Source organism: Lagopus muta, chromosome 10 (genome assembly GCF_023343835.1).
Source record: "Lagopus muta isolate bLagMut1 chromosome 10, bLagMut1 primary, whole genome shotgun sequence".
NCBI lineage: Eukaryota > Metazoa > Chordata > Aves > Galliformes > Phasianidae > Lagopus > Lagopus muta.
The window spans coordinates 11,335,562-11,348,063 of record NC_064442.1 but is presented as its reverse complement, the minus strand read 5'-3'; the positions used below and the strand labels follow the sequence as shown (position 1 = coordinate 11,348,063).

Here is a 12,502-nt window from a genome sequence, read left to right as displayed (position 1 = left end):
CAGGCTGAAACAAACTGAGGGAGGAAATCATGTTCCCTCCAGGTATTCCTTCCAATGGAAGCAGTGACTCCATTTGAGATGCAGTTCCACAAATCAGTAAGTACAGGGATTTATTATTACCATTACTGCCATAGCAAGTGCAGTGCCCACATCTAAACACGTACCTAGCATCCTATGGATACAGAAGGACTCACAGGAATCAAGCTTGGGAGAAACAACTGTTGAGTTTAAGTTAGTGTTATTCAGTTATTTTGGAGGTCTTTTGGTGATTCTGTGATGCCATATGTTGCCTTGTAAAAGAGTTCAAGGAAGCCCTACTGTCTGTCAAACCAATGCAGTTAGAAAACCTCAGCCTGAGTGTGGGCGCAGCCTGACTACTTCGTGGAATTATAGAATGGTTTGAGTGGAGGGAAGTCTGAAAGGCCGTGTGATCAAACTCCCCTGCACTGAACAGGGACACCTACAGCTCCATCAGGTGCTCAGTGCCCTTCCAGCCTGACCTTGGGTGTCCCCAGGGATGGGGCACCCACCATCTCTCTGAGCAACCTGTGCCAGTGCCTCACTACTCTTATTGTAGAAAACGTTTTCCTTATATCCAATCTACATCTCCTGTCTTTTAGTTTGAAACCATTTCCCCTAGTCCTATCAAAACAAACTCTGCTAAAGAGTCTGTTCCCTGTTTTCTTGTAGACCCCCGCTTGATGTACTGCTGGCAAGCACTTCATGGCCCACAGCACCGGGCTCCTGTCACCAGGGCTTATGAACCACACCAGCTGGAAGTGTCGCCATCACTCAGCAATGTTACATGCAGACAAGTACAATTCTGCCTTTGCCCAAGGTGTGAGGCTTGCTGATCAGTCCCTGAACCAAGAGCTTCTAAATACAGGTCACTGCATTTGATCAACAGCTGGTCTTAAGGGAAGAGATCAGAACACGCACAGCACAGTAATCAGGAGCAGATGTTGTCTAAAAGACATACCCCAGTTCAAGCAGGAATTAATTAAGCAAAATCTTACAAGCCATGTTATAAGGAAAACAGATGAAAAGATCACAGGAGCCCCTCTGCTTTTTTATTAAAAGAAAAAACAACAAAACACAACAATTTAGAACAACTGACCGCATTTTGGCTACAAATAGTCCAGAGAGATAAGGCTTGCTTTCGGATGCTCCGGTTAGAGATTTACACGGCTGCAAGTGCTGGCATTCAGCTCGGTGCTGGAGAAGCATCAAACCTCAGCACTGCACTCACTGGGTGATGGCTTGGCAGGGAGGCAGCAGCCGAGCTGCTTGGGGCCTTGAGGCAAAGTGCTGTGTGAAGATTTGTACCAGGGAAAAAGAAGTGCTTTGGGGCTGTACCCTCCAACAAACACCCTGCAGTCCGTCTGGATATTCACAGTCATTTGATGCAGATGTATCTTAGCAGATAACCATTATGGGATATAACACCTCTCGGATATGTGAGCACTATGGTATTATTTTATCTTGTCATAGAATAGAATCATAGAATTGTTTGAGTTGGAGGGAACCTCTAAAGACCATCTATCCCAACTCCCCTGCACTGAACAGGGACACATACAGCTCTATCAGCATCCACATCCCTGGGCAACCTGTGTCAGTGCCTCACTGCCCTTATTGTAAAAAGGGTATTTTAATTTCATGGTTTTGGAAGAACGGATGATAATTTGTAACATATCCTCTGTACATGAGACTGAGGTGTGATGTGTTTTACTTTGTGTGCTGTGTTTGAAGGAGAATATTGTTCCTGTACTCGTAGGTGTGCTGCTGCTGTGTACATCCACATTTGATGTATGTATTTGCAACCTATATTTTTGTCTGTACGTCTCAGCCATGCAGGGACCTGTAGGTTTTCTTAGACAAACACTGGTCGTGTGTCTTATTTTCACTCGCAAGTTTTATGCATGAGATAAAAGGCAGAAAGAGAGAAGAACGCACAGGCAATGAGTTGAACTTTGGCTCCAGCCAAGCACTGCCTACACCATGGAGGTGCTGTGTTGTTACAGGTTATAGAAACCCATGGGAAGTGAGTTTGTCAGCAGGTACAACGCTAAAGGAAAGGGAGGCATGGGAGGGGCTCTTCCCATTCACTGAAGCTGAGTATCAACTCAAATACATTTTAAGGCGTGACAGGAAAATCTGAGTACAAAACTTGCAGAAGTTTATCAAAAAAACAAACACCCCAAAGTGAACTTTTGTTCTGTGTTGATATCACATGTTTCGCTTTACAGTATTTGTGTAATAACAAGTTGAGTAACTCATTCAAGCCCTGGTCCTACAGACTGGAGAAAACCCAAAAGGTGTTTTAATCCACATTAACAACAGAGTCCACATCTCCTTGTCTCATGCCTGCACTGGACCATGTTTGCAGTGGAGCTTCCACCCAAACCAAATGGCTTTTCATAGGAAAATTCAGCTCCCTCACAAGGGAATGTCTCATTTTCTTGCCAACACATCATGAAACTTAAAGACGTTTTAATCACAGGAACAGTTTTTCTGCTGCTGGTGACTCATTGCTTGGTGCTCAGCACTTTGGCTGAAGCGCATTGTCCTGTGAAGGCAGTGTGGTTAATTTGGTTGTGCACAGACTGATTGCAGGGACTGCATTCAAACTCTGTTACATATTGTGAAGGGAGCTTATCAGCAGGACTGACTTTTAACATGGTTTAACAGTGATAGGACAAGGGGGAATGGCTTTAAACTGAAAGAGGGGAGATGTAGGTTAGATGTTAGGAGGGAAATCTTCACTCAGGGGGCGGTGAGGCCTGGGCACAGGGCTGTGGGTGCCCCATCCCTGGGGGTGCTCGAGGCCAGGCTGGGTGGGCTCTGGGCAGCAGAGCTGAGGGGTACCCAGCACGCAGAGGGGGTTGGAGCTCAGTGATCTTTAAGGCCCCCTCCAACCCAAGCCATGCTATGATTGTATGATTACGCACAAACTCAACCCCTAGTTAACACTGGCATGGTATCAAAGCCCAGACAAATTAAATTGTCAAAACAAATGAAAAGAAGAGCGGAAAAGCATCCAAATGATCTCTTGTCATTCCCCCTGCGCTCTCATGACAACGAGCCAAAGGTGAGGGGCGATAACCGCCGTCTGGACGTGGGTTCCGTCGGCCTTCACCGGACAGGGCAGGCATTCGGATACCCGGGGGCTGCGGGCGGCGATGCTGCGGGCTGCGGGCGGCCGGACTACGAGTCCCAGCGTGCCCGGCAGGGCCGGAGCCGCGCTGCGCAGCCGCCGCGCCGGGCACCCACCTGCCGCCGCCGGGCTCGGGGCGCGGAGGGGCGCAGGCGGCGGCGCGGCGGGGTAAGGCGGGGTAAGGCGGCGGCGGGCGGCGGCTCGGCACGGTGCGGGGTGGGGCGGTGCGGGTGCGGTGCGGGGTGGGGCGGAGCGGGGAGGCCGGCGGAGCATCACCGGTCGGGGTGCGGCTGCCCCAGCGCGGGGCCCGGGCGGTGCCGGGGCGGCGGGGGGTGAGGAGAGCCTGGTGCGGGGCCGAGCCCCGTCCGCTCGGATTGAGTCTGTTTGGAGCCGTGGATGTATTGCAGAGCGTTTTATGAGGTGATGCATATGTGTTTATTTCGGTGCGCTCACATCCTTTATGCCGGGCGCTAAATGATGAAGCCGGGGTGGATCGATGCGATGAAATGTGAAGATAGGAAGGTGTTTTTGTAAAGGAAAGTGAGCGGGGAGCACGATGTATTTGTATGGCAGAAAAGCAGCGGGAGAAAGGCGGTGCGTTACGCTCCAGTGCGGCAGAGCAGCCCGGAATAAACGTGCCAGCGCCGGGCTGAGGAGCAAGATGCTCATCTGCTAACACTGCCAAGCTCTCGGTGAGCAAAATGTGTCCTCAAGGTATCACAAATACTTTTCTTGATCATCTTCTGATGATAAAATGATCTGCTAGTTTAGGGTTTTTTAGTTTGATGGAAGCTTTGAGGGAATCCCTGTTGCCGGGGGAAAATCTATGGTCGACCATTGAGAGATATAAGTGATGAGTCCAGCAGTGAAAAAAAATGACTGAAAATGGTGACTTGTGTGACTGTGTGTTGTTAGGAACAACAAACTTAGGAAAAAAACATTGCAACATCATTAGTGATGAAACAAACCCAGAAATGCAACAGTATAAAACATCAAATAATAATTGGGATGGATCGTATTTTTCTGCCTTGAATAGTAGACCGTAAATCTGTAAATCTTCCAATAGCATTTGGTAGAGGAAGGCTTCAGCAAGGTGTTGTGTTGTGTGTTTGATGTAAATAGATCCGGACTTTCCAATATCTCATCATACAAAAGCTTTTCTTTAGCTGATTATTCTCAGAAGTTGCCCTTGAACCTCTGTTCTGCCCGGAGCTAAGAACGTGTAATGGGAAAGAACACCTGGGACCAACTGGCCTAATATTGCAGGCATCGCCCCCTGCAATCCTTGTGAGGGAGACATGAACTCAAATCCAGGGCTGTAGGGAGTTCCTGTGTATGTATTCTAATGCCGTTATCATCTTTGTGGCATTATTCTGAGCTCCTTTGCTCACTAATAGATTCTGCTGCAGTGCTGTATACAGTATGGCCCCTAGGTGAACTTCCACAAAATACAGAGATATTTAGACTTTTACCATTCGATGAAGGATGAATGAGGTTCTGTGAGCCATTTGCTGACCCACATTCCCTGCCTACCCTTTCTCCCATTCATCTGGCTTGGTTGGGTTTGTCTGAACTCAGCCAGTAGCATCCCTCATCTTCACAATCTAGATCATTTTGTTCAGAATGGTGCACTTTACTCTCTTGTTGCATAACTCCCCTTCCCAAATTATTATTGTTTATTTCCTCTGCTTTACTACTTCTGGCAAGCAGTGTTTATGCATTCCCGCTGTTACTGATCAGCTCTGGGGCTTTCTGTAACATTCCTAAGTTACTGAATGTCCTGGCCTGCTGTTTTCCATGGTTGGGTATCCTTTGGGCTGAGGCTGTGGCAGCTCTGCAGGGTTTTGCATTAAGAGGGATCAGGCAGTGTCCTTTAGCCATGGTGCTCACACGTCAGGTTGTGGAATGGAACACACCAGTGTAGCCCTGCTTTCTGTTTAACAGTGGAATTTGGTCATCTGTATGTAATGCTACATGAACCTGTAAATTTCCTTTTAAAATCCTTCTTAATTGGCTTTTTTTCTGGGGATAATTCTCGACCCCAGCACGTGCTTTGCAGAATCAAACCTGCAGAGTCTGGTAGCTATCGAACGAGGTTAAAGTATCATCAGAATGATGCCACTTTCCTCCAGTTGCTCTGCAGTAGGTTCTTACCCATTTGCACAGGACACCGACCAGCATCACCACTGATAGCCTCTGTCCTCCATCTTGAATCTTAGCGCAGTGGTGCTGGGCAGCAGCCAGGTGCAGCTCAGCAGAGAGGTGCTTCTGTGCACATCACAGCCAAAGCTCACAGAGGAGCTGTGAGCCTTTGGGTGGGGCTGCCGTTTCATAGTCCATGTGTATGAGAAGACTTTGCTCTGCAGGACTTCAGGCTCGTGTTTTACACCACCCTTGGTTTCAGACAGTAAATATTTCGTGTTTATAATTGTAGAAAAGCTCACTAATATTATGATATTATAAAAGAGTTACGTGAGGACAGTAAGGTGTGAAGTTACAGTGTTTTCCCGTGGGTTTGTTCCAGTCACACACTGCAGGGTGCAATGCATGCCGAGGGGAGAGTTCTGCTCTGTGCCATCCATTTGGCTGCTGCTGGCTGCGGCCATCGTTCAGTCCAAGCAGTGGTGCAGCCTCAGTTACCACCCTGCATGGATTTCCTAAATAAGTTCTCCAGTTCTAAAGATGCAAGAAACCTACATTCCAGTTCTGCAGTCACCAGTCGCAGTGAGCAGAAATAGATGTTTGCTTTGTTATTTTTTAACCAAAGCTTTACATCTCTAAGACCATGGCAGAGAATCTTCCTGCGGGAGACACGACAGGGGGACAGGTCTCTGTATTCTTTCCCATTTCTTACACCTGACACACCACAGGCATGCCTGAACAGCCTAACAGCAATCCCGCTGCTGGCAGGGACGGTTAGGTTTGTTTGGTCATTCTCTTTCTGTAGGTAGGAAATGAGCAATTTGTGGTTTGCTGGTTGTGGTTGGTGGGCTATGGACTATCGTATGGTCAATGCCTAATTACTTATGTTTTTTGGTATGGAAACAATTCTGGTGGTTATGATCTAAAATATAATTTCATCCAGAAATAGGTTATAAAGTCATCAACCATTGTAAAGGAAACTAGTTCCTTCCCAGGACTTGCTTTCCTGTTTTGAACAGTTATGAGTAGTACTGTTAATGTTATTTTGGAAAGAATCAGAAATTATTTACCATGTAACTTTATTCTGTATTTAAGGGGGAGAAGCATTAATGTTTCGTCGTCCTTTTATTGCCAATGAAAACACTCTCGTGTTGTCTGAATCAAAGGGACTGCTTCTCTTTATATCTTCAATTATGATGGTACAGTCAGATGGATAATTTTGCAATTTACATGATGGTTATTTACTTATAAAGGGCACGGCCAAACTCCAATTGAAATGAATAGATGTCTTGCATTTTGTTTGGTTGCCGGTCTCTCAGTAAAGGAGCTAACTGTAACTTAACCTATAAGAGTGATCAGTGGTGAGAAAGGCTCATCCAGTTATGAAATGGAGTGTCTGATCGCTGCCCGATCCTCCTAAAGCTTCAAACCTACACTGATATTAGGACATCATAATAGTTAATTGTTTACTGGTCTCTCTATGTGACTAGAGCAGTTGCTAGGAACATGATGTGAACTAACTCTAGATTAGCCCTGGGGTTAAAAAGCATTTACATAAAGTGACATTTTCTGCCAAACAGGTTTTAATCATACAAATGGAAATGTAATGAGATAATTTGCCAAACATAAAACCAGAAACCACACATCATTTTTTAGATGAACTATATCCTTGCTAACACACTGCTAGCAATATGTGTTTGGTGGCAACTTGAGTAATCGGACGGGTATCTGATCTGTTGGATTGTTAATATTGTAGTAAATTAGGATGAAAGGAAAACACTGCTTTATAGACCAGAATGTGCAAATCTAGAAGCTGTGCTGGTAGACAGCAGCAGTACCTTATGGAAACAAACAAATCCTTTTGCAGCCCTTGGTTAGGCATCTAGGACATTTGTAGTGCCTGCTTAGAGCTTGGTGTCTGTCGGTGAAAGGCACAATGCCTCAGCCGACCAGCTCAGCCATTCACCTCCAAGTATTTCCAGGTGGTGAAGACAGGCGTGTGAGGATTTTTTCCTGCAGCAAATGAAGCTGAGGGCATTTCTAATAAACTGTAGTCACAAACAGAACTCAATTACTGTACAACAGCACAGAGATACCTGCTTCATTTGAAAGTTGTTTTAAATAAGTACTTTTGGGGATTCTTTGCTGAAGTATGACAAAGGATGGCAAACTAATCTGGGCTAGAAGAGGTCTGGCAACGTAAGCACTGCCCAGGCCAGCCTTGACCTCAGTGCTGCCTGGTGCCTCTTACCTACATCAGGACCTCTAGCTGATGCTATTTTCATCACACACACGAAGAAGTCAGTCTTATAATGCTTCCCTACACATGCTACGGTGTAATACTGCCACTTCTGTGCTGCGCTGGACCTAATGCATCCTTTCTACATCTTCAGTGATTCCAGAACCTCCTTGTTCTAAACCAGAAGGAAATGTAACACAAAACACGAGCTTCAAGTATGCATCTTCCTTTTGCTCATGGTTGGAAAGCACATATTGCTCTTGCTTTATATGTTTACATACAGAAATTAAAAGAACTTTAGCTGTATGTCAAGCAGCAGAGTATTCCTTAAAATATGTATGTGTTAAAATGTCAGCTTGCAACAGCCTAGCCTTATTTTTCATAGCAGCTTCTGGACAGTAGAGAGGTCAGCGTGGAGCTGGATTCAAGGCAGTGCTTCTGGGCTGGTGTAAAACAATCACCTGAATCTCACAGCATCTGCTTGTGTGGCACAAACACTGCTCTTAATCATAATGGCCCCAATCCTATTTATTTGGTCCAGTATCAGTTTAACTCGGGATTTATTCCGCCCGTTCCTCATGTTTGTGCTTAGCTACTTGAGATGAAAGAAAGTGAAGAACATTCCCACATTTACAGATCAGTTCCTGGGCTGTTTTTTGGAATGTGAATAGCCATCACTGTCTATGTGAAGAAAGTTCAGAAGAGACTGTACATCAGGATTTCCTTTATAAATAACAGTTGCTGTGATTTGCAATTCTTGATCACTTTGGAGCAATTTCTTAAATTTGATTTTTAGAAGAAGATTTTTTTTCCTATAAAAATGCAAAGATTCTGTAAGATTATTTCCCATTTGGTACATCTCTGTTTAGTTAATAAGTGCAGATTGCCATGCAACTTCATTCTTAGCTTGTATGCATTATCACAAACAAGGAGCTCACAATTGGATCACAATATTCTCATCTCTCTAGTGCTTTGGAGACGTGATGGTTTTCTAGGTGTACAGCCTGTTACTGTTTGTAGCTGCTCGTTCTGGAGGCCAAGTTGTTCCAACACTTCTCCAGGACAGTGGACCACTGACATCAGACAGTAACTTAGCAGAGGACTGATTCCATCTCAGAATGAAGCAGCAGTATCAGCAGTGGAAAATTTTGCCAATACTGCAGTGTCTGCAGAACCTATAGCCTACCTACTGTACAAAACCTTTCAGTAGCACATAAAGGTTGTAATAAAAAACTACTTACATAGCACAAGAAAATATAGGAGTTACCACAGCGTTGGCCACGTACAGCTGTCGTGATTTTATGCAGACTGAGCAATGACACCTCTTTTGTCTTTGAAAATATGTTTTGAATCCTCACATTGATAGCAAACGGTGAAAAAGCTGCCCCAGATTAAACAGAAATAAGTATTTCTTTCCTTAGAAGAAATCAAAGGCAAAATGACAGCCATGGAGACTTTGAAGCTCACTGTGAAACACCCGTGCTCCACAAAGCTCTACAAGTAGCACAGTTAGCAGAAGCACTGCTCCATACAGCTCTGCTCTGTCCTGATGGCACAAATGGGACTGCTGGGCTTCTAGCAGCATGGCACGCCTTGCAGCTTAGCAATGGGTCTTTGAGCTCATGTACTTCCTCAGTACTGAAACTAAGTGGGAAAACAAATAGAATTTATGTTCTTCTATTCCTTATTCTCAGTGTTCACTCTTCCCTGTAAGTTTGAACAGTCTTAGCTACAAACCCTCATTCTTCTTTCCTTCGTGTCCCTGACGCAAGGCCATGCTGAGCAGCACGTTGCCCCTGCAGCTGGATGGAACTCCTCCCTTTGACACCTGATCTGCCCTTTGTGCTCCAGATAAGGGAGCTAGGAGCTGCTGCTGGTTATGTTTGCTTTTCCTCAGTTTTCGGTATGTTTATTTCCTACAGTAACCATAACAAAGCAACCCAAGTGGATATCATCTGTAAAAAGTAAACAGTACGTGTACACTCACAGAGTCAAACCGCACTAAGCAGCACAGACAGCATTTGGCCCTGTTTACATACACAAAATTAAGAGAATGGAATCCAATTAGGAAGGTGCAGATAGCAGTCATCACGTTACAGCGCCATTTCCAGGGCGTGTGAACTCAGGACTTCAGCATTTCCTTTCCAGACTGATCAATGCTGAATTATTAGATTCATCTCGTTCCCTTGGTTCCTGATAACATGACTGTGGTGAAGGATTGAGAGTGAGCCCAGAGGCTGAACGTGAAGGCTGGCAGTTCAGCAGGGCTCCTCATGTGAGTGGCAAGCTGCAGGAGACTGTGGGCAAAGAATCCTCCTTAGCAGTTCCTTTGCTTTTTATTCAGTCACTAAAGAGTAAGATGCAGTTGAGAAAGGGAAAATATCAAGGGAATTTCTGTCATAAACACATGCACACAAGAAAAACATAATTTCAAGCTCTTCCATGCACTACTAACACTAACGTGGGTTATCCAGTAGTGCTTCATGCCATGACAGAAGTGAGACTGGTATGTTGAAAATTGCCTCATGGCACGCTGCCCTTTATGACTAAGCCCTTAAATAGTTCACAAGGAAATCAGAAACATCTCCAAAACAAACCTGACTCTGCAGTAATTATCCAGTGGCACCTGGCTTCAACTTCACAACCTTTTTCAGGGCAGCCCTTACATCCATGGTTCTGCTGATAGTGGTAAAGCCACTGGGAGATGCTCTCCCTGGGAAGCAGTGATGGGCCAGGCAGGGCAGGCCGTGCTGTGCTCTCACCTGCTGCTTTTCCAACGGTACCTGGCAAACCTGTCCTTGGGATTATGTGTCTGTCTTTCCCAGGGTTGCGATTTAACTGTAATGAAAGAAACATTTAAACCATTAAATAGAGTTTTAAGAAGCTCTAATCCCCTCAAAGAAATGTTTTCAGCCCTGTTAATGAATGCCAAGCTGAAATGCTGTGTGTTTAATGAGTTTATCCAAAGGAACTTTGAGAAGGCACCTGATCCCTTAGCACTGCTGTACTGCTCCTCAATTTGTTTTCACAGTTTAAAAAATATACTTCTCATTTTAACAAAAAATGCTTTTTTAAAACATTAGCTGTTGCTTTGTTGTTCTTTTTTGCCCAAGCATAGCTCCCATACAATAGAATTTGGATAATGCAAGAATTTTTCATAGCTCCTCTAACTTTGTGAAACATCTCTTGCTGAGTAGCTTCCAGAAGCAGACTCACAATTTAACAGAATGAGGCTCTATGGGGAAAATAACGCTTTTCCTTGGAATGTGTTTGAGCACTTCAAGGGCAGGCTTGTGATTCCAGATTTGTCTAATTTGAAATAGTGCTAATTATTCTCTTCCCTCTCTATAGTCTGCTGTTTTCAGATAAATAGCAAAAGGAGGTGTCTTTTAATATTTAATATTTTAATAGAAAGTCTGAGTAAATGCAACATTTTCGTGTAGATGCTGAATAAAAGAAAAGTAAAGCCCAAGTTTCCAGCCCATGTGAAGAGTGACGCAACCTGCATGGATTTTGTTGGTTAGGACAGCTGAGGACCTGGCCGAAGGACGTTCTGGTTGAAAGATCAGCCACGTATAGTGCCAGCGGGCTGCTTGCCCCATCAACCCTAGCTTAAATCTGTGCATGCAAAACTCAGCTGCCAAACCCCACCGCTGGCTGTAGGTAATCCAGAGAGCGTTGTGTGGAGGTAGGGAACAGGGCGTGCTTGGGAAGGCCTGGATCCCATTTAAACTCTGCAGCTGATGCTGTGTCTGATCATGCATTAATTCCCTTTCACTCCATCCACTCACAGCAGATTCTAGCTCTCAAATTGCGTCTGAGGAGGAAAAAAACCAGTGAATAAAAAAAGAGTTCTTAGTCATATGACAAAGTACGTGACAATGACTAATTGTTGTGCCCATGTGAATGGCAAATGATCTCTTGAGCTCCAAGTAACACATCCCCCCTGCAAAACTTATTTTGATCAGAAGCGCTACTGTTTGTAGCCAAACAGCTGTTTTTGAAATAGCACTGCAAACCAGAGTAGTCTAAAGCTGCTTAGGTAATCAAAATGTTGGAAAGCCAGCTGAGATGATATGGGTAAGCCTTTAGCCTTTGGCAACGTTAAAGTAAGATAAAATACCTCAAGGTGTAACGTTTTGTTTCTTCTGTGTCAGGGCTGGGCTGCTTACTATGGCTGTGGCTTTCCTCTGATTCTTTTCACTCCTCTGGCCAAAAGAACAGCAGATACTGCTGTTTCTGAGCACATGAAAGAAAACAGATTAATCTCTGTGGAAGGGATAAGTTCCCAATGTTTTTTCTTACATAGGTCTCATAGCGTGTCTCTGCCACTGCACCTGTGAGGCTCCCAAGTGCCATCTGGTCCCTTGCCATCCCTCGGGTAGGGCTGCACAGCCTCAGCTCATCCCACTCCTACAGCTGAGCCAGAGCATCGTGCTGCTTTGTTTTCCTTAATAAACTGTAAATGTGGCTCTCAGCATGCGGGCTCTTCAGGGCTGCAGCAGCTAAACCGAGATGCTCATAATGCTTCATTGTTAACAGGGAGTGAAACCGCGAGGAGCTCCGTAGTCCTGCATGGTTGGAAACTGGAAGGGAAGCAGCTAAGCAGTGCAGCAGGAGCCATGTCTCTGCCTTTCCGGAAAGAGCTGGAGAAATATAAGAATATCAATGAAGATGAAATACTCAGCAAACTCTCAGAGGATGAACTGAAGCAGCTGGAGCATGTTCTCGATGACCTTGATCCTGAGGTTAGTAGTGGGGCCAGGGGCTCACAGTTGGGATCTGTTCATTGTAAATTCTGCACACTGCAACATTCTGTGTCTGGCCTGTCATGGGAGGGGCAGTGCACTGGGAAGGAGGAGCAGCTCTGCTAAGGACATGCTGGTTTCATTCCCGCTGTGATGTGCTCCTTGCTTTTATAGGAGTCACTGTGCTCTTTCTTTATCTGTTAGACACAAGCTTGTCTG

The 12,502-nt window shown here is 45.2% G+C and overlaps 1 protein-coding gene across 4 annotated transcripts in view; it reads left to right on the top strand.

Annotated features, from left to right (window-relative positions):
- Positions 1–3,253: 3,253 nt before the first annotated feature.
- Positions 3,254–12,502, top strand: part of LOC125698298 (tropomodulin-2) — a 30,912-nt gene continuing 21,663 nt past the window's right edge. The window contains exons 1-2 of one of the 4 annotated variants that reach the window (XM_048956467.1): positions 3,254–3,322; positions 12,078–12,283. In XM_048956467.1, coding sequence (XP_048812424.1) covers positions 12,158–12,283 — 126 coding nt within the window. In that variant the 5' untranslated portion in view covers positions 3,254–3,322; positions 12,078–12,157. Of the gene's footprint in view, positions 3,333–3,453; positions 3,575–3,844; positions 3,869–12,077; positions 12,284–12,502 lie in introns of those variants that run through there. The other 3 variants (XM_048956466.1, XM_048956468.1, XM_048956465.1) reach the window with 3 other exon arrangements.